The sequence below is a fragment of the Acomys russatus genome, chromosome 5, assembly GCF_903995435.1.
Source record: "Acomys russatus chromosome 5, mAcoRus1.1, whole genome shotgun sequence".
In the NCBI taxonomy this organism is placed as follows: Eukaryota; Metazoa; Chordata; class Mammalia; order Rodentia; family Muridae; genus Acomys; species Acomys russatus.
The window spans coordinates 66,019,340-66,041,313 of NC_067141.1; the positions used below are offsets into that span (position 1 = coordinate 66,019,340).

General features: G+C 41.9%; 2 protein-coding genes across 2 annotated transcripts; one reads left to right on the top strand and one right to left on the bottom strand.

Moving 5' to 3' along the window:
- Positions 1 to 1,198: 1,198 nt before the first annotated feature.
- Positions 1,199 to 18,161, top strand: Taf5 (TATA-box binding protein associated factor 5). The gene is made up of 11 exons (XM_051146735.1): positions 1,199 to 1,781; positions 5,036 to 5,273; positions 9,171 to 9,486; positions 10,043 to 10,206; positions 10,304 to 10,439; positions 11,410 to 11,530; positions 12,911 to 13,040; positions 15,247 to 15,411; positions 16,850 to 17,027; positions 17,186 to 17,363; positions 17,509 to 18,161. The coding sequence occupies exons 1-11, from the start codon at positions 1,217 to 1,219 to the stop codon at positions 17,724 to 17,726; spliced, it is 2,409 nt and encodes an 802-aa protein (XP_051002692.1). The 5' UTR covers positions 1,199 to 1,216; the 3' UTR covers positions 17,727 to 18,161.
- Positions 18,162 to 21,109: 2,948 nt separating this feature from the next.
- Atp5mk (ATP synthase membrane subunit k) lies at positions 21,110 to 21,578 on the bottom strand. Its single transcript, XM_051146736.1, has 2 exons — positions 21,447 to 21,578; positions 21,110 to 21,359 (listed from the first exon to the last, which is right to left on the bottom strand). Exons 1-2 carry the CDS (start codon positions 21,531 to 21,533, stop codon positions 21,270 to 21,272), a joined length of 177 nt encoding a protein of 58 aa, XP_051002693.1. The 5' UTR covers positions 21,534 to 21,578; the 3' UTR covers positions 21,110 to 21,269.
- Between the last annotated feature and the right edge of the window lie 396 nt (positions 21,579 to 21,974).

The window sequence follows — 21,974 nt, forward strand, 5'->3', positions numbered from 1 at the left end:
TCCTCTGAAAGAGCAGACAGTGCTCTTAACCACTGAGCCATCTCTCCAGCCCCCATAAAAACTGGTCTTAAACCGGGCATGGTGACGATCGCCTTTAATCCCAGCACTCAGGAGGCAGAGGCAGATGGATCTCTGTGAGTTTGAGGCTATCCTGGTCTACAAAGTGAGTCCAGGACAGCCAAGGCTACACAGAGAAACCTTGTCTCGAAAAAACAAAAATAAAATAAATAAAGTTTTTAAAGAGAGAAATGGAGCCAGGTGCAATGGCGCATGCCTGTAATCCCAGCACTGGAACAGGCTGAGGCAGGTGGATCTCTGTGAGTTGGAGGCTAGCCTTGTCTACAAAGTGAGTCCTGGAGAGGCAAGGCCACACAGAGAAACCCTGTCTCGAAAACAAAACAAAAATAAGTGAGTAAATAAATAAATAGAAATGGTTTCTTTGGTAACAAGGAATGAAAAGACATTTACAAAATTTCTCTCTTTAATTTATAATCGATTTTGCGGTTTTTTTAATAACCTGTGCAGATTAGAGAAGGGCTCCCTCTGTAGCCCTGGCTGATGTAGAAACTCTGTCTTAAAAAAGAAAAAACAAAAAACAAAATTAAAAAACCCTAAATCCAGCTTAAAGGCCTTTATTACAATATCTCATATACTGTAAAGTTCACAAAGCTAGATTTTTTTTTTCTTTTTTTACAGGAATGAAAACTAAAGAAGTAACCACCGCTCAGTTCACAGTATTAGAAAATCTTACCAGAAACTCAGAAGCCTCCTTCTGATAAATAGTATGTGTTTTTGAATTAAATACCTGGGCTTAAATTTTGACGTTCTTTCTTCGTGTGGGATCTTAGCTCGATATTTAACCTCTTTAGGTTTTGGTTATGCCGTCTGTAAAGACTCCAGGGATTAGCACCTTCTAAAATTGTTGAATTAAAAGAACTCGTATAACGTAAAACGTTTATCTCAAGGCCTGAATGGAGCCTGCCTGCAATAAACCGTAATTATCGGGCAAACGTAATAGAGACGGTAACCGGCTCCCACTTCCTGCCTGCCTTTCACTCACTTTTGAAAGTAGCTCTCTCCCATTCCTTTTCTACTAGCTAGCTCCTCCTTCTGCCGTAAATGGCCAGCCGCAGCTGTCGTGAAACGCTCTCCCCCCCGCCCTCCATGTGGCGAAAACGCAGCCACGCTTGACGGCGCGAGGTGGCTCAGCCGCAAGATGGCGGCGCTGGCGGAGGAGCAGACGGAGGTGGCGGTCAAGCTAGAGCCTGAGGGACCGCCGACGCTGCTACCTCCGCAGGCTGGCGACGGCGCAGGCGAGGGTAGCGGTGGCACTCCCAACAACGGCCCCAATGGCGGCGGCGGCGGGAATGTGGCGGCGCCGGCGGCGGCGGCCGGCGGGGACGGCGGGACCCCTAAGCCTGTGGTGGCTGTCTCTGCCGCTGCCCCGGCGGGGGCGGCCCCGGTGCCCGCCGCTCCCGCCGAGGCCGGCGCTCCGCAGGACCGACAGACTCTTCTGGCTGTGCTGCAGTTCCTACGGCAGAGCAACCTCCGCGAGGCCGAAGAGGCACTGCGCCGCGAGGCCCGGCTGCTGGAGGAGGCAGTGGCGGGCTCCGGAGCTCCGGGAGAGTTGGACGGGGCCGGCGCGGAGGCGGCTAGCGCTCTTCTCAGCCGGGTCACCGCTTCTGTCCCCGGCTCTGCGGGGCCCGACCCTCCGGGGGCCGGCGCTTCGGTGACCTCGGTGTTCTCAGGTTCAGCTTCAGGTCCTGCGGCTCCGGGAAAGGGTGAGTCGCGGGGTCCCGGGTAAGGACCGCCGGCACGAAGGGGAGCTAGCGGGGAAGGCAAGGGCTGGCAGGCCTGCACCTCTGCGGGCTTGTTTTGAATTTCCTGGGCCCGCCTCTAGGGCCACATGCCCGCCCCTTTCTCTACGGCGCCGGCTGCGCAGTCAAACCCTCTTCTGAGCTGTCAGTTCCAGCCAGAGGCTGAGCAGAGCTGTGGAGCTGAGGGAGGTGCGGGAACCAGGGATTGACAGAAGTGAGGGGAACCTTAGGATTTTGGGTTTTCACTCCTGTTTGGACTTATGAGCCTTGGATAGTTTCCCATGAACACTAGTATGGTACTTTCTATATCTTGATTTTTCACAGTTCCATAGCTCTCGTCTCTCTTTTTGAGACAAGAAAACGGACTTGCCGTAAACTTGCTTTGGACCACGCATCCCGAGTGATGGTGGTCAGTATTTCTCAGAATGTGAACTGAGAGCCACAGGGTTACATGTTTTGGAGGATGCAAATTCCTGAGCATCCTGAGCTTAAACTCTGGAAGGGGTGGAGACTGGAAGTCTGCCGTAAGGTTTCTAAAGCGTGCCTTTGAAAACCCTAATTTGCAGGGCGCACGCCTTTAATCCCAGCATTTGGGTGACAGAGGCAGGCCTATCTCTCTGCGTTCAAAGCCAGCCTGGTCTACAAAGCGAGTCCAGGACAGCCAAAGCTACACAGAGAAACCCTGTCTCAAACAAACAAACAAACAAAAAAAAAAAAAAAAGAAAAGAAAAGAAAACACTAACTTTACGGGTAGGTGTGGGGCAGACCTTTTTGTCTCCGTTGTTTTTCCTTATGTAATGTCAGTTAAAGACATTTTCCCCTAGTTTGTTTGTTTGTTTGTTTTATTAAGTAAGTTATCATGAGACTAAGATGTAATGTGTCATGTACCCAGGACTGACAATCATTTCCACCTTTTCCCCAGACATTGTTGTCACAAAATCGCTACAGTAAAGCACAGTCTCCCAGTAGGGCTCATGAGGTGAAGGCGCTTGCTGTCATGCCTGACCACTTAAGTTGGGTCTACAGAACCCACATGGTGGAAGGAGAGACCCTGCAACCAGAAACTTGTCTTTCTTCCTTTTTTTTAAAGACTTATTTATTATTTATATCTCTATCTGCATGCCAGATCACATTATAGATGGGTATGAGCCACCATGTAGTTGGTGGGAGTTGAACTCAGGACCTCTGGAGGAGCAGTCGTGCTCTCAACCTCTGAGCCATCTCTCCAGCCCTTCAGAAACTTGTCTTTCACACACACACACACCCCAACCTTAAAAATTGTAAGCTCATATTTAGTATAAGTTCTCAAATGAGATTAGTACATATTGAACTAAGTTATCCAATTTAGTGGTTCTAGACAAGTTAATCTGTATCTGTGAGAGCATTGCCAGGCAGGAAGTTTTAACACGTGGCACTGTAATCCATAAATAGAAATGTGTTATGTTTATAATGTCAGCACTTGGGATGCTAAAGCAGGAGAATTACTGTTATGGGGGAAGGAAATGATAAATAAAAATGTGTGGAAAATGTGACTGAAAACGAGGGTCTTTTCTATATGCTAAACTTTATGACTATATTGGAACACAAATTATATTGGTATTATATTATTTTTCTAATATCTCATCTGTCAAGAAATGACTTATTTTTTAGATCATACTCGAGAAACCAAGGAGGAAAAAGACTATGAGAGTGACTACAAAATTATAACTTTAATTTTAATTTTTGCCGTAAAGAGTATGTATAACCATTAAACACACATGCACACACACTCAAATACACACGCGCGCACGTGCGTGCATGCATGAAAGGGTATGACACTATAATTGTACCAAAATTTCCAACATCCAAATTCTGATTTGATTTAAAAAGCATTATTGTTTCGAATTGCTATATTACAAATAAATACTCAGTCTTTCTATCTTTAAATGACTGGTCATAGAAATTGCTTTAAGCATACACAATTGAGTTGTCGTCTTTTGTATTGCAGAGCCGTAACAAATGTTCCCCTCTTTCCTTGAAATGCTGATGTCTTCTGTGGGGTGACTGGTGTTTGAATCTGAAGATATGATAGGGTTAGATTTATTACAGGGGTGATAGACAGTACTTGAGTGTGGTGTATGTGCTTTCCACTGAGCCTTGAGAGAAGAGTAACCTAATAGTTAGCTTTGCATATTTATTGATTTATTTGGTGGTTTTGGGAGTTGAATCCGGGGCCTTGTGCATGCTAGACAAGTCTTAGCCACTTAGCACGTTCCCAATCCTGCATATGCACTTTGTCTTTAAAATAAGGCAGTTCCAGGGCTGGGGAGATGGCTCAGTGGTTAAGAGCACTGGCTGTTCTTCCAGAGGACCGGGTTTCAATTCCCAGCAGCCACGTGGCAGCTCCCAACTGTCTGTAACTCCAAGATATCTCTCTCTCTCTCTCTCTCTCTCTCTCTCTCTCTCTCTCTCTCTCTCTCTCTCACACACACACACACACACACAGACAAACCACCAATGCACATAAAATAAAAGTAAACATTTTAAAAAAATAGGCAGTTCCAGGAAAAATGTTGAGTGTTCTTGTTACTGATTTGAAAATGTAAGATATAGAGGCTGGAGAGATGGCTCAGAGGTTAGGAGCACTGTCTGCTCTTCTAAAGGTCCTGAGTTCAATTCCCAGCAACCACATGGTGGCTCACAACCACCTGTCATGAGATCTGGTGCCTTCTTGTGTGGGAAGGCACATGTGTCGGCAGAATACTGTATAAATAATAAAACAAATCTTAAAAAAAAAAAAAAAAAGAAAATTTAAGATACAATCAAACTGTGGAGCCTTTGGCTTGGGTTACTGAAAAACATGCTAACTCCCATTAAAGGGTGTGTGACTGTGGGCTGGCAAGATGGCATAACAGGTAAAGATGTGTGCCATGAAACCTGACACACCGAGGTGGATCCCTGAAACCTCCATTGTGGAAGGAGAGAACTGACTACTGTAGTCTGTCCTCTGATTCTCCACATGAGCACTATGGCTTGTCTGCCCTCTTCCCCCATACACAGTCGCATACATACACAGAATAACACATGTAATACAATTTTTAAAAAAGATACATGATTGTGCTGGGGAAGAGAAGTTGACAGGAAAGGGACAATCCTGTCCTCTGGGCCTTAGCAAAGCCACATTTACTTGGTGTATTGTAGATCATTTTCTTAACAGTTGTCTTTCATTTTTTAAACAGTTGGAAGTGTAGCTGTGGAAGACCAGCCAGATGTCAGTGCTGTCTTGTCGGCCTACAACCAACAAGGAGACCCTACTATGTATGAAGAGTACTACAGTGGCCTGAAGCACTTCATTGAATGTTCTCTGGACTGCCATCGAGCAGAACTTTCCCAACTCTTTTATCCTCTGTTTGTACACATGTACCTGGAGCTAGTTTATAATCAACATGAACATGAAGCAAAATCATTCTTTGAGAAGTATGTGAATCTTAACATTTTATTACTCTATATATCTATGTGTACACAAACATCTGTAACCACACAATGTGAGATTGTAAATCAAAAGGCACTATGTGGAGGAGAGGTGCCTTGGGCAATGTGAAACTAACGTGGGGGCGAGAGGATTGATCCAGACGTGAAATGAGGGCTGAAGAAGGGCTAGGGATTAGTGAGATGAAGAGAAGAGCCCATCTGGAAGGCCTGAGGGGCACTGGATCGTGGTAGTTACAGAGTCTCACAGTGTGTGAGGCAGGGAATGGCTCGGGGTGTGGTGTGACATTCAGCTGGCAACAACAGGCAGGTTCTTGGACTGTGTTCAGGATCTTTGTCTTGTCACAGGAATAATAGAGATTTGTATTGGACGAGACTAGATTTGATTGCGAGTCACTGAAAACTCGATATAAATAAAGCTTTACTCTAAGAGCAATAGTAAACTATGTTAGGATTAGATTAGACTGAAAAACTCACAGCCCAAACAACAATGAAAACAATGAAAGTTTTCTCATAAAAGTAGGCAATTTAGGGTTGATAGGTGAATTCTTGATCATCAGGGATGTGGCCTTCTTCAGTTTACCGTCCTTGTCATGTAGCTTCCACTACATGGTGCAGGATGGTCCTCTCTGAGACAGCAGTCCTAACAATATTCTAGTCAGTAAGGAGGGCACACATTCCTGGAAGATGCACACACTTCTTAGTCAGCAACCATTTCTAGCTAAAGATGTAGGAAACATGATCTTTGCTTAGGTTTCTGTCCCTAGCTAATAGTCAGGTGTTTGGGGTCTTTTGGGTTTGGTTGGTTTGTTTGTTTTTTTCAGGACAGGGTTTCTCTGTGTAGCCTTGACTGTCCTGGATTCACTTTGCAGAGCAAGCTGGCCTCGAACTCACGGAGATCCGCCTACTTCTGTCTCCTAAGAGCTGGGATTAAAGGTGTGTGCCACCACTGCCCAGCATCAGGTGTTTTGTTAATGGAGGAAGAAAGGAAAAATGAGCATTTGGGGACAGTGAGGCATTTCTGCTATAGATGTCATTAGAAGATCGTTTCAATAATTTCAGTTTTTTCTTTTCTCTCTCTCTCTCTCTTTTTTTTGGGGGGGGGGGATTTTTGAGACAGGGTTTCTCTGTGTCACAGCCCTGGCTGTCCTAAACTGATTTGTAGACCAGGTTGTCCTTGAACTCACAGAGATCCACCTGCCTCTGCCTCCTGAGTGCTGGGATTAAAGGCGTGAACCACCACATCCAGCTGCTGTTCTCTTCTTTCTTTCTTTCTTTTTTTTTTTTTTTTCCTTCCCCGGTTTTTCGAGACAGGGTTTCTTTGTGTAGCCTTGGCTAGACTCTTTTTGTAGACTAGGCTGGCCTCGGACTCACAGTGATCTGCCTGCCTCTTCCTCCCGAGTGCTGAAATTAAAGGCATGCGCCACCATGCCCAGCATATAGATTGTTTTGGTTCTTTTGTTGTTCTTTGCTTGGTTTTTTGGTTTTTCGAGTTATTCTTTTTTTTTCTTTTCTTTTGGTTTTTTGTGTGTTAGCCTTGGCTGTCCTGGAGTTGTTCTTTGCTGGCTTCTCTCTTCTAAGTGCTAGGATTATAGGCATGGTCCACCCCACCATAGCCTGAGTATGCATTTTAAAAGGCCTTTATGCAGAGGCAAACATGGTGAGGGACTGTTGGTTGACTAGGGCTATTAAGTGGTTGTTAGTGGAGCTGATATGCCTCTTTCCCTTAGACCACTTGCAGATACTGCATTTTGCTTTGTTATAATAGCTGTGAGGGGAAGAGGGAATATTAGTAATTATTATTATGGGATGTATAGATAGTCCTACTTAACACAGAATTATCTTTCCAATATATCAGTAGCATCGCTGTTGAGAACCAAGAATCTGAAGGTGGAAAGTAGATTAATTTGACACTTAATTGGTTGATATGGAAGTGAAATATTGATAATTAGATTTCTGGTATGTCCTCTGGATAAAGATGACTTTACTGACAGAAACCCCTAGAAGAGGACATGGTGTGTCAAGTAGGAGGACTAATTTTTAGTTCCAATTCAGGTATGCTTCTGACTAATTGAAGAGCTCATTAAGAACCAAAAACCTGTAATCCCAGCACTTGGGAGGCAGAGGCAGGTGTATCTCTGTGAGTTCAAAGCCAGCCTGATCTACAAAGAAAGTTCCAGGACAGCCAAGGATACACAGAGAAACCCTGTCTCAGAAAAAACAAAACCAAAAACCAATAACCATACCCAGCATGGCAGCTCACACCTTTAATCCTGGCACTCTAGAGGCTGAGGCAGGTGGTTCTCTAGATTCAAGGACAGCCTGATCTACGGAGTGAGCCCCAGGACAGCCAGGGCTGTACAGAGAAACCCTGCATCTAAACCAAAAACAACAACAACAACAAGAAACTACTACCTCCAGAACTGGCTGGCCAGGAGTCACTCTGTCCCTCTATAATAATGTAACCCCTGTTCCCCCCATATAAACGCTGAGAGGAGAAGAGGAACTAGAGCCATCTATTGGCTTGAGGAGCTCCGACATTTAACAACCAAGTATAAGATGTAGAAAAGGAAAGGGTAGCAAAATCGGAAGAAATCCAGGAAGGTGTTGAGTTACAGATGCCAAGGAGGCAGTGTTGAGTTGACTGAAGGGGAGCTCTTCAGTGCAAGCGATAGAGCTTGAAGTTAGGGCTCGTCAGATAACAAGAATGGTGGTGACGGGAACAGCACAACTCTTAAAAAGCTATTGTATTCATCATTACACCCGATTCCTAACTGAAGGTACAGAGCGCAAACTAGCTCAGTGGTCTCTCCGTCTCTCTCTCTAGTAACAAAATTTCTACACTACAACCTAATTTCTTTTGCAGTACTGTCATCAGTCTTGCTCTTTCAATCTCCTGGGATAACCATTTTCCTATGTAGGAAGAAGGGCTGTCATAAAAGGTCTTCTGTTCCCATTAAAGATAGTCTTCTAGGAACCCATGCCCAAATGAGGGCAAAACAAGCCAAGACTTGTAAAAACAAAAATATATTTAAACTGTAAGTTATAACCAAGGCTGAAGGCTTTATTTAATTGGCTTGATAATAGTGAAAAATGAAAGTAGTCATTGTTTGATACCAATATTTGTCCTTCAGTTTATCAACATTAAAAATGGATATTTAGTATGTCTTAACATAGAAAGTAATTAAAATGTTTAGGCTATGAGAGTCCATGTACTGATTATTTTTGAGGCTGTGATAAATACACTGAAGACATACTATTTTCTACTTCTGTGTTTGAACTGTTTTTAATAAAAAGTTTTAAAGAGTGGGGTTTTGAGAAAGTGCAAAATTAAGTAAAGCAAGGGTTCTGATATTTTTATATATTGCCAAAGAGTTTTTCCTTTCCTTTCTTTCTTTCTTTCTTTTTTTTTTCCCCCCTTGAGGCGTGTTTCTCTGTGTAACAGCTCTGGCTGTCCTGGAACTTTCTATATAGACAAGGCTGGTCTTGAACTCAGATCCACTTGCCTCTGCCTCCTGAGTGCTGAGATTAAAGGCTTGTACCACCATGGGTCAAAGATAGTAGTAGTGGGTCTTATCTTCCTCTTAAATGTTTCATTCACTGTACTTTATTTCAGAACTTTCTCTTGAAATGTTTATGATACATTTCACTAGAGAAATTGGTCATTTTAAGGGTGATTTTAGAACTGAATTATAATAACTTGAAATGTACTACTATTGATTCTATAGCCTAGGTTAGGGCTATTTATATATTACATATTATTTTATAAATATGTTCTTTATTATATATTTACAGATTAGTCTGGGATGGTTAAAAACAGATGAGGGAGAAGCAGATCACCTTAATGACACATTGAAAAATGACTTTTTAAAATCACTAAAACAGGTTCCATGGAGATCAGGAATGCTATTACCAGGATGACCTACGAGTGCTATCTAGTCTTACCAAAAAGGAACACATGAAAGGGAATGAAACCATGCTGGACTTTCGAACAAGTAAATTTGTTCTTCGCATTTCCCGTGATTCGTACCAACTCTTGAAGCGGCATCTTCAGGAGAAACAGAACAATCAGATCTGGAGCATAGTGCAGGAGCACCTGTACATTGACATCTTTGATGGGATGCCTCGCAGTAAGCAGCAGATAGATGCGATGGTGGGAAGCTTGGCAGGAGAGGCCAAACGAGAAGCAAACAAATCAAAGGTACGGGAGCAAACCTGGAACTGTGTACTGCAGATGGAAATGGTGGGATTTACACTCCTCTCACAGCTGCCGTGGGAATAACCTGACACTGCATTTAAAATGCGTTGCTGTAAAGGTTACTGGTGTTACGTGAGGATTTGGGGATGGTTGCGTGTAACAGCCCTAACTACAGTGGCTGAGGCAAACAAGGGTTTTTGGTTTGTTTTTCTTTTGGAACTGACATAATAATTCCATAATGCTGTCCGTGCCCCTTGGCGTCTAGTTTCTGGCCCACCATTTTTAGAATGTGTGCATGTATGTGTGCATGACTCACAATGGCTGCTATAATAACATTGCAGCTGAATCTGGGGAGGAATAGGGGACACAAGAAAAAGCCTGCCAAGTCTCTTTAAAACCAGGACAAGGACAATGAGTGGCTTTGTTTGTGTATATTTGTTGGTTACAGTTATGTTATGTGGTCATTTATAGCTTCAAGAGAGCTAGAAAAGAGAAATTATTTAACCAAACACATTGAACAAAAGTTAATTTTTAAAATGTTGATTCTTTTGATTTGTAGGTATTTTTTGGTTTATTAAAAGAACCAGAAATTGAGGTGCCTTTGGATGATGAGGATGAAGAAGGAGAAAATGAAGAAGGAAAACCTAAAAAGAAGAAGCCTAAAAAGGATAGTATTGGATCTAAAAGCAAAAAACAAGATCCCAATGCCCCACCTCAAAACAGGTGGGGAAGCAACTTACATAGATGTGAAAGCTATGTTACAGAGGGTTGAAGTTGGTTAATATCCAAAGAGTGATTCTTAGTCTGTTTTCTCTTATAGAATCCCTCTTCCTGAATTGAAAGATTCAGACAAACTGGACAAAATAATGAATATGAAAGAAACCACCAAGCGAGTGCGCCTTGGGCCAGACTGTTTACCTTCTATTTGTTTTTATACATTCCTTAATGCTTACCAGGTTAGTAAAATAATTGGACAGTTTCTTGCAAAAGAGCCAGATAAAATGTTGATTTACCTCGGGGGGTGGGGGTGGGGAATAACTAAATGGAATTTTATTATTTAAACATTTGGCATTATTTAATTTAAAAACAAAGGAAAGCCAGTGTGGTGGTTCATGCTTTTAATTTTAGCAGTCTGGGCAGAGGCAGGTGGGCCTGTGAGTTTGAGGGCAGCCAGGTTTGCAAAATAGTGAGATCCTGTCTCAAAAAACCAAGTTATTTCTTGTGAGAGATAAAAATGATTCTAGTCAGAGTAGATGGACGTCTGCATTTAAAAGCCTTTCGCAGCTTGCAAGTCAAAATCTTGCGCTTATTCTTGACCCTGGATTGACTGACTGCAGTTCTGTGCTTCTTACCTTTGAGGTCACTCATCTGGGTCGTCTAAGCGCGGAATTCAGATAGTCTTGTTTTAGCTGCACTTTTTCTTGAGAACTTCAAACATTAGGACTGTGTGTACATTCCTCCTGGCACTCCTCCTCAGTCCTATTATGATCTATTAATTATTATTACATGTATATATGTGTGTGTAAGTGCACAGCTGTATATACAGGTGTGCATTTAACTTTGCTCCTATGTACATGTGTTCATAGTTGTCAAATGACCTTTCATATGGGAAAAACTTCTTTTTTTTGAGACAGTGTTTCCCTGGCTGTCCTGGAACTCACAGTGATCCTCCTGATTCTGCCCCCCAAGTGCTGGGATTAAAGGTGTGCACCACCACTGTCCAGCACATTATGAATTCTTTAAGATCTGATTGCCGGGTGTGGTGGCGCACGCCTTTAATCCCGGCACTCGGGAGGCAGAGGCAGGCAGATCGCTGTGAGTTCAAGGCCAGCCTGGTCTACAAAGGGAGTCAAAAAAAAAAAAAAATGTACTTTTTCTTCTACCACAGTGTTATTTAATACCATCTTTTTTTTTTTTTACTGTCAGGGCCTCACTGCAGTGGACGTCACTGATGATTCTAGTCTGATTGCAGGAGGTTTTGCAGATTCAACTGTCAGAGTGTGGTCTGTGACACCTAAAAAGCTTCGTAGTGTCAAACAAGCATCAGGTAACTGAGATTTTGGTACAAACTTGAAATAAGTCTATACCAATTTGATCTCATAGAGTGTAGACAGGGAATTGTGATCTTTGCAGAAGTGATTTTACTTGAATTCAAGCATAACGTTCTCAGCTGTACCTGGTGGTATAGGCCCATTGGTTACAAACACTTTGAGACAGGAGGATTGAGAATTCAAGGACTGGGCATGGGCAGCTGAGGAGGAGAAGGCACTTGTTGCAGCCAAACCTGACCATCCGAGTTGTATTTCTAGAACTGCCTCCTAAAAGTTGTCTTCTGACCTCCCTACACGTGTGAGGCATGTGTGCACCCACATATACACATACACTAAATATCTTTTAAAAAGCAAGTGAGTTCAAGGACTACCTGGACTGCAGAGCGAATTTAAGGCCAGCCTGCAAAGTTTAGATAAACGGTCTCAAAACAAAGCAAACACTGAACCAAGAGAACATTTCCAATAATGAAAGAGCCTTTGGGCTGGCCGTTATTATTCTATTGGCCCTCAGTTCTCTCATGTGCGGAATGACAACTCTGTAAAGTTAAAACTCTAATATCTGATGATCATTTGCCTGTGAATGTTAAGGAAACCCTAGTGAAGGCTGTCAGGATGACTCAGCAGCAGAGGCAAATGCTTGCCACCAGATCTGATAACTTGAGCTCAGTGTCCACAGCCCACATGGTTGAAGAGAACTGACCCTACAAGCTGTTCTCTGACATCTGCATGTGTGATGGCATAAATTCACATTCATACAAAAGCTGAGGCAGGAGGATCCCTGTAAGTTCAAAATAGCCTAGCCTACATAGTGAAGACCCTGTCTCAAACAAAACAAGGGGCTGGATAAATGATGACTCAGTTGTTGAAAGCACTGACTTGTTGCAGAGGACCTGGGTTAGATTCCCACCACCATGGTGGCTCAAGGGGACCCAACACATGGATGTGGTACATTTACGTCCATGCAGGTAAAACACTGATATGCATAAAATTAATTAATCAAAACAAAAACAAAAAGGCAAAATAAAAAAGCCCAACCCTCTACTAAAGTCAGAATTTTAAAAAGCTTTTTGTTAGCTATTTTTCCTAAACAATACATTTAAATTGTTTAAGGGTTTTTATAGCTTCTATTTTACAAAACATAGCATGGTAGGCAGACTAAAGAATCAGCCCTGATTTTCATACTGTATAACTGTGGTTTAGCAGATCTTAAATGTTTGATGACTCATTTTCTTCTGTACAAGGAGAAAGATCACTGACCTTAGTTTGGCATAATGTTGTTGGTACATAGGAAGAAATGTTGAAATGTTAGTTCTGAACTACGATGGGATTTGCCTTAAAATGAACACATCTAAAATATTATTTCTGGACCTTTTTAGATCTTAGTCTTATAGACAAAGAATCAGATGATGTCTTAGAAAGGATCATGGATGAGAAAACTGCAAGTGAGCTGAAGATTTTGTATGGTCACAGTGGGCCTGTCTATGGAGCCAGCTTCAGTCCGGATAGGTAAAAAACAAAATTAAACCCTGATAAACAGTTTTGAGATTTACAAGTTAACTGCTGGAAACAAAATGCAAATGCCTAGACACTTTTCAGAAAAACATTATGGTTGCCTGCAGCTCAGTATCTTTTAGACTCTTACCATTTGCTAATTTATGTTGGGGGTACTGGGATGTAAAATAGCAACTAAGTATAAATTGAATTTACAGAATCAACATACACATTCAGAGCTCACTGCTTTCAAAATTTAGCTTTATCTTTGAATAACTCTCTGGTAGAGGTTGAATTGCTTGAGTTCTTGGTTTGTTCTTGTGGCACTTCATAAAATTTAAAGAGAAATTTTCATACTAATGGCATTAATAGGCATCAACTGAAGCATTAGCTTCTATAATTGAAAGAATGAAAACTGGGCGTGGAGGTAAGTGCCTGCAATCTCAGCTGCTCTGGACGCTAAGGCAAGAGAATTGTGGTTCAAAGTCAGCTGAGCATCTTAGCCAGACTATGTTTTGGAAATAATAGCACCATATGTGTGTAGGTATTTCTTGATTTCCATTTCTAACTTTATGCAAAAATGGCTGGAAGAGGATATTTTCACCCAAATTATCATCTGTATTCTACTTAGATAGTAGCTTGCTTTTTGATGTTTTTGTTTTGGGGAGACAGGGTTTCTTTGTGTAACCTTCGCTGTCCTGAACTTGTAGACCAGGCTGGCCTCAAACTCACAGAGATCCACCTGCCTCTGCCTCCTGAGTGGATCACAGGCTTGTGCCACCATGCCAAGTTAAAAAATATTTTTCTTCTCTCCTCTCTCTCTCTCTCTCTCTCTCTCTCTTTCTCTCCCCGTCTCTCTCTCGCTAGATAATAGTTTTCTCTCTCTCTCTCTCTCGTTAGATAATAGTTCTCTCTCTCTCTCTCTCTCTCTCTCTCTCTCTCTCTCTCTCTCTCTCTCTCTCTTTGTGAGACAGGGTTTCTCTGTTACACAGAGCCCTGGCTGTCCTGGACTCTCTTTGTAGACCAGGCTGGCCTTGAACTCACAGAGATCTGCCTGCCTCTGCCTCTCGAGTGCTGGGGTTAAAGGTGCACACCACCACGCCCAGCTTATATAGTAATTTTCAACCACTATGATTTTCATTGAATTTGTGAGATGAGAATTAAAAAACAAAACAAAACATACTTAATAGGACTACCCAGATGGTACATTTTAATTTGAGTGCAAACTGTTGGCTTTTGTATTTATCTCTGAAGAAGGTAGAATATTAGCACTCTACATGTGAGTAGAGTCCAGGTTGAATGTAGGCCTCAAGCACATGCTAGGCATGCAGTCTGCTACTCAGCTGTCCCCACTTTTGTTTTTAAATATCCAAAATTGATAACATCTCATTTCTAGACTCTCTTGGTAACCATACTTCCTATTATCGTTAATATTAATTTTTTGGTGTTTTGAAACAGGGACTCACACTGTAGCCAAGGCTAGCTTAAATTTGTAGCAAGCCTCCTGCTTCAGTCTCCCAAATTCTAAGATTAGATATGAGCCATCACTAGTTTTTTTTTTTTTTTTTTTTTTTTTCTTTTCTCTTTTTCTTTTTTTGAAACAGAGTTTCTCTGTGTAGCCTTGGCTGTCCTGGACTCACTGTGTAGACCAGGCTGGTCTCTATCTCACAGAGATCTGTCTGCCTCTGCCTCCAGAGTGCTGGGATTAAAGGCGTGCACCACCACGCCCAGCAATATGACAATATTTTAACATTAGTCTAATACTTTTTAGCTCTGGGTAACTACACTGTGGATGCTAAGAATAAAAAAGCGGGTAAAGTGCTTGGCATGCAAGTGTGAAGAGACCGGATTTTGGATCTCCAGAGCCCACATAAATGCTGGAGTGGCATGACAGCCCTCCTATAATCTCAGTACTCTGGAGCTGGAGATGGGAGCTGACAAAGCTGACAAGCTCTGGGTTCATCTGAGAGATTGATCAAGGAAAACACCTGAATATGCCCATGCATACTGTATACCAAACACAGGTGAGGGGGCTAAGAAGGCCTGCCTGCCATGTGCAAGGCCCTAGGTTCAGTTCTCAGCACTGTGTGCACTCCCATGCGCATGTGCATGCACACACATTGATACAACATAGGTGCCTGTCATTTGCTAAAATGTGGTAAGAGAAGAAACTTGAACAGGTAACTGGTTCTGGCAATCAAACATCACTTCTTTTCCTCAGGAACTATCTGCTCTCCTCTTCAGAGGACGGAACTGTTAGACTCTGGAGCCTTCAGACGTTTACTTGCTTGGTGGGCTATAAAGGACACAACTACCCAGTATGGGACACACAGTTTTCTCCATATGGATATTACTTTGTGTCAGGAGGCCATGACCGAGTAGCTCGGTAAGAACACTATTATCTAATGGGGTTTATTCATTGAAACTAATCGTTTCTTGTTGGGAATACAAAGTCCAGCAAACTCATTTTCAGGATTAACTTTTCAAGAAGATAAGTATTCACAGCTATAGTTTGCAAATGAATGTGAGAGGAGAGTATTACTCTCTCTCCCATGTCGTCTACACCAACAACCCTGTTTTAATGTAAATTATAACATGTTCCTGGCATGTCAGCCATGTCTTGCTTTTACGTTACTGGGAGTACCTTTATGTCTCCTGTTATCCTAAAGTTCCCATTGACAAAATTCTTGCTAGAAACTATGTGGTTGCCTAAACTACACAAAAATAGCTTTAGGAGTAGTTATACAAAGAAAAAATTTACATGCTGACTAGAGAGCTGGCTTAGCAGTTGAGGGTACTGACTGCTCTTCCAGAGGACCCAAGTTCATTTCCTGGCACCTGCATGGCAACTCAAAACTGTAACTCCAGGTTCCAGGGATCTGACACCCTTACACAGACATGCATGTAGGCAAAACACCGAAGAACATAAAATAAAAATAAGCCAGGCCTGGTGGCGCACGCCTTTAATCCCAGCACTTGGGAGGCAGAGGCTGGTGAATCGCTGTGGGTTCGAGGCCAGTCTGGTCTACAAAGTGAGTCCAGAACAGTCAAGGCTACATAAACCCTGTCTTGAAAAACTAAAAAAAATAAGTAAAATAAAAATAAATTATTTAAGGTGGGCAGTTGGTAGTGCACACCTTTTATCATCAGTACTTGGGAAGCAGAGATAGGCAGATTTCTTATAAGTTAGAGGCCAGTCAGGTCTACAAAGCAAGTTCTAAGATAGGGCTACACAGAAAATCTGTTTTGAAAGAACAAAAAAAGAAATTACATGTTTGTAATCCCAGCCTTTTGGAACAGGGCATGGAGGTACATGCCTTCAATACTAGTCTGATCTACATAGTGAATTCTGGGACAGCTAAGGCTACATAGTGAGACCCTGTCTCAAACAAAATAAAACAAGCACAAACACAAGCAAACAGACACAAACCTATCAGCACTCTGGGACGTGGTAAGAGGACAGTGAGCTCAAGGCCAGCTTAGGCTATGTGAGGCATCAAGATGGAAAATGTTAGTCTCAATCCATTATCTTTCTTTCGGTTAGAGGACAAGGAGGAACCACTTGGAATTGAGTTTCACCTGGATAGATCTATATGTTAGGTTACATTTTATATTTTATTTTCTTGAGACAGGGTTTCTTCTGTGTAGCCTTCGATGTCCTGGATTCGCCTTGTAGACCAGGTTGGCCTTGAACTCAGAGATATCCGCCTGCCTCTGCCTCCCAAGTGCTGGGATTAAAGGCATGTGACACCGCACTCAGCTAGGTTAAAATTTATTTCTCAATTAATTACTATTATTTCTTATTTTCCATTAACTTAAAAAAGGCTTTGGGCTACAGATCACTATCAGCCTTTAAGGATATTTGCTGGCCATCTCGCTGATGTGAATTGCACTAGATTTCATCCAAATTCGAACTATGTTGCTACGGGTTCTGCAGACAGAACTGTTCGGCTCTGGGATGTCCTCAATGGTAACTGTGTAAGGATCTTCACTGGACACAAGGTATTCTAACCTTCATTATTCCAGCACACAAAGATGCTTTCAAAGTCAAAATACTTAGCCAGTAGCCTCAACTTTAAAGATAAAATTCATGCTGTTAAACTGTAATTCTTCCTTGGCCATATCAGATGTACTTTACTTAACCCTTTGATCTTTTCCAGGGACCAATTCATTCCTTAACTTTTTCTCCCAATGGGAGATTCTTGGCTACGGGAGCAACAGATGGCAGAGTACTTCTTTGGGATATTGGACATGGCTTGATGGTTGGAGAGTTAAAAGGCCACACTGATACAGTGTGTTCACTTAGATTTAGTAGAGACGGTGAAATTTTGGCATCAGGTAAATTATTTTAATGGCTTTGGGGTACAAGGTTTAGTTTTCATTAAAAAAAAAAAAAACCCACAGTAAATGAAGTATACATAAGAAAATGTCACTCTGGATGTGACAGATACACACTAACAGTTTCCTTTGGCTTCCTTTTTAGGTTCAATGGATAATACGGTCCGGTTATGGGATGCTATCAAAGCATTCGAAGATTTAGAGACTGATGATTTTACTACAGCCACTGGGCATATAAATCTACCTGAGAATTCCCAGGAGTTATTATTGGGTACATACATGACCAAATCAACACCAGTTGTACACCTACATTTTACTCGAAGAAACTTGGTTCTAGCCGCAGGCGCTTACAGTCCACAGTAAACCAATGGTTTTAGAGACCTTTTGGAAGCTACTGTTTGGAAAAGGGAGACTAAAAACAAATACCTCAGTGATTAGTATTTAAGCTACAAAGAATGTTTTTGTCTACATGGATCTGGAAGTATGCTGCTTGGAAAATCTGAATGAGACAGTTCCACGTTTCTATAGCAACCACATTTAACTAATTTCCGTTAGTTGAATAAGAGGTATTATGTTCGTGGAGGGAACATTTATGGTGCTTTGGATTGTGTGGAAACTATGCATTTTTCTGTTCAAATGCTATTTTAATTTATTATGTTTAGAAAGGAAATCAATTTGATTTAAACAATTCATTCTGCTTCAAGATTCAAATTAAGAAATATAGCACCATCTCGAGTAGCTGAAGATTCTATGAGCATGTGTGTGTCTGCTATAAAATGAGGTTACTGTATGGCACTTAAGCACCATGTTAAACAACCCACTAACATGCTTTCCTTCACCCATGACTAGTGGAATGTATGTAACTGGGTAGGGGCTACAGTTCTTAAGATCTAGACATGCCAACCACCCACCAACATCTCACTTCCTACCTTGTAAGTTCTGAGTGAAGTCAAAAGCTCTCAAACCCGGTGAAGAGACTTAGATCCTGTCCTCTACTTCAGCTAACATGGCTACATACGGCCTAGTGCACTTGAAGTCAGACATTTCAGTTGCTTACCTCCAGTACTGAGCCTTGCTTTGGAAAACTAAGCAATTTAGACCAAGTCACTGCCAGTTTTTGCCTTTGTTGCATTTTGTACAGTTTTATATTTTTGATATGTTGTAAATAAAGACAACCAGCTTTTCCAGGTTCATAATTTATTGTACAAATTGAGTATTACATGATGAGTTGACATCAGGTTCTTCAGGCATGGGACTTAACAGATGAGGTCAGACATTTCAAAATCCTGTAAACAAAGCAAAAACAGTTTGACACAAATGTGTTCCACTCTATTTTTACCACAAATCTGCAAAATAAAATGTACATCTACCAGATTCTGGGGCTGGAGAGATGGCTCAGAGGTTAAGAGCACTGGCTGCTCTCTCAAAGGTCCTGAGTTCAATTCCAGCAACCACATGATGGCTCACAACCATCTGTAATGAGATCTGGTGTCATCTTCTTACATGGAAGTGTACATACACGCAGTCAGAACACTGTATACATAATAAACAAATAAATCTTAAAAAAAAAAAAAAAAAAAAAAATCAACCAGGTTCTCAAGAGTCAGCAGGGGCACACCCACCTGTCCTTCAGGTTGACACAATGTTCCAATTTTAACAATTAAGTAATTGTTGAAACTGCCAACAATTCAATACAGTCTTAAAAGCAAACCAACTGAGAAAAATGTAATACACAAAGTAACACTTTTAAAATGTGTTTCATTTTATGCATGAGTGCTCTGCCTGCATGTGTGTATGTGTCCCATGTGTGCTCAGTGTCTATGGATGTCAGAAGAGGGTATTAGATCCCCTAGAACTAGAGTTATAGATGGTTGTAAACCAGTATGTGGGTGCTAGGAATTGAAGCCTTGTCTTCACAAGAGCAACAGGTGTTATCAAGCTCCTAGCTATCTTTCTAGTTGCAAAGTAACATTTTAAAATAGCATAAATAGATCAGATACATAACTGCTACTTAGTTTTCAAGATTCAATTTTATTTTATTTTTTGGTTTTTTGAGACAGGGTTTCTCTGTGTAGCCTTGACTGTCCTAGACTCACTTTGTAGACCAGGCTGGCTTCGAACTCAAGAGATCCACCTTCCTCTGCCTCGTCAGTGCTGGGATTAAAGACATGCACCACCACACCCAGCTCAAAATACAATTTTATGGTGATACTACTACCCTCCCAAAGTTAAGAGTAAGTATGTGGAAAATTGGGCCTAGTACTGCCTGTTTACCAGGGATAAGGCATGTACTGGACTTCACAATCTCCTATGTTAAATGCATTTAAGATCGGTAAAGCTTTAAGAGCAGAACAAAAGTCAGTGAAGGAAGTATTAGAGCTCTAGCCTTTTACCTTTCTACCCAGTTAGTGCTAACACCATTATTTACTGACTTCTGAATAGATAAAAGGGCTTGAAGGGAACTGTAAGAAAATCTAAAAGGGGTTTATTCAGGGAGAGAATCCAGTATTCTATGAAAATGTACAGCTACCAAAACCCCAGTAAATAGTTATGGTTGTAAATATACTAATGGTTGGTTAGGGTTGGAGCTGTAACTCTGAAGCAGGGTGATAGTCTGCCACCTGCCAAGGCCTAGGTGTGACCCCCAGTACCACAAGTTTGGCTGGTAAGTCTTTTCTTCTTTTTAAAAGGCTTTGGATTTGTGTGTTGGTGTGTAAGAGTCCAGAAAAGGGTGTTAGATTACCTGGAACTGGAGTTACAGACAGTTGTGAGCCACCTGGCATGGATGCGGGGATCTGAACCAGGTCCTCTGTTCTTGTGGTCTTGTAGTATTAGATCTTAACTATGGAGCCATCTCTCCAGGCTCTGGTTAATTCCCACCCCAGGCATGGTAGCACATGTCTGTATTCCCCAAACCCAGCAGGTTGAGAAAGAGGAATTGCCACAACTTTGAGGCCAGTTTGCACTACAAACAAGCAAAACCCAAGCAAAACTAAATTACATAATAAGCTTATAGTTGGCTGGAGAGACAATGAAGACCAGAGTTTGATTCCATGAGTTTATGTTAAAAAAAAAAAAAGGGGGGGGGGGGCCAGGTGCATTGGCATGTTTGTAATTCCAGCACTCTTATGTAGAGATAGGAGGCAGAGACAGAATAGTCAGCTTTAAATGTGCATGCCAGCTAGCTGGGAACACACAGTGGAGTGGAGCATGACAGCAGAGATGAAAGACCCTGCCTCAGCGAGGTGGAAAGAGAGCCAACTCCTTAAAGTCGTCCACATACTTCCACATCAGCATCTGGGCAGGTGAGTGTGCAAGGACACATACTCCCAAAAACAGTGTTAAGAAAAATACAAATGGTAAGAGAAAAAAGTACCTCAACAAAACCCAAGAGACAGTTTTTCTTTAACATGCCAGTTTACCAAAAGTCGCACTCTACACTGGCTGAGGTAAAAAGACATACCCTCTTACAAAGCTGGTGTCCCATAATCCTTTGGGAAAGAACTTAAGTCTGAGAAAACACACAGACAATACTTGAAGCCCAAAACCATCTTGTTGTTAACAGCCCTCCTCACCGCCCCCCCCCCCCCCCCCAGTGATCTCCTGCTTCAACCTCCGCAGTATTGCTGGGTTTACAGGCATAGGACCCCACACCCAGCTCCTTGTTCTCTCTCTCTCGTTTTGAGACCAAGTCCACCTATATAGCATAAGCTGTTCTCGAACCTGCAATCCTCCTGCCTCTGTTCCCTCACTGTTGGATTTACATGTGTACATTATATCCAATGTTTTCTTTCAGCTATGCAATAAATTTTGGAGTGCCAACAGTTTATTTTTTATAAGACAAGGAAAAAACCTTAACATCAAAATGAGCAAGTTACAAACTTCTGAATGGTAACTCCTTACCATTTATGTTGCTTTCACAGCAGGAGTTTTTTTAGGCCTTAACTTGAAGTATAAGACCAACAAAGCAATGCTTCCATATGTGGCCAGGACACACTGAGGAGAAAAGGAAGATGCAAAAGAAAGTTGTCATATCGCTATTATTATAAGATATAACTGCTTAAAAACATACTTAATACTTACATTCATTCTACCTGTGCGGGTGTAAGAGTTGAAATACTTTTTAATACCAGTGAACTGGAACTGGCTATCACTTTCTGCACCAGCCATGACTTCAGTCTAAAAATCAACAACAAAAATACACAATAAACTGATTTGGATGCAATTTATTTTTTATTTTGTTTTCTTAAGACAGGGTTTCTCTGTTTAATAGCCCTGGCTGTCCTGTTCATAGTGGCTGCAGCAGCTCACATTCCTATTAGCAGTGTGTAAGGATTCCTCTTTGCCCACATCTCACTAGTATGTTGTCACTTTGAATTTTGCAGACAGGGTTTCTCTGTGTAGCCCTTGTCCTGGACGCTCTTTGTACCAGGCTGGCCTTGAACTCAGAGAGATCCGCCTGTCTCTGTCTCCCTGAGTGCTGGGATTACAGGTGTGGTAGTGTGATAGTTAAATATTGGTTTGGTTTTACTTTTTTTTTGAGAGAGAGACTGGGTCTCTTCTTTTGCCCATGAACGTCCTAGGAAGAGCAGGATGGCATAAAACTCACAG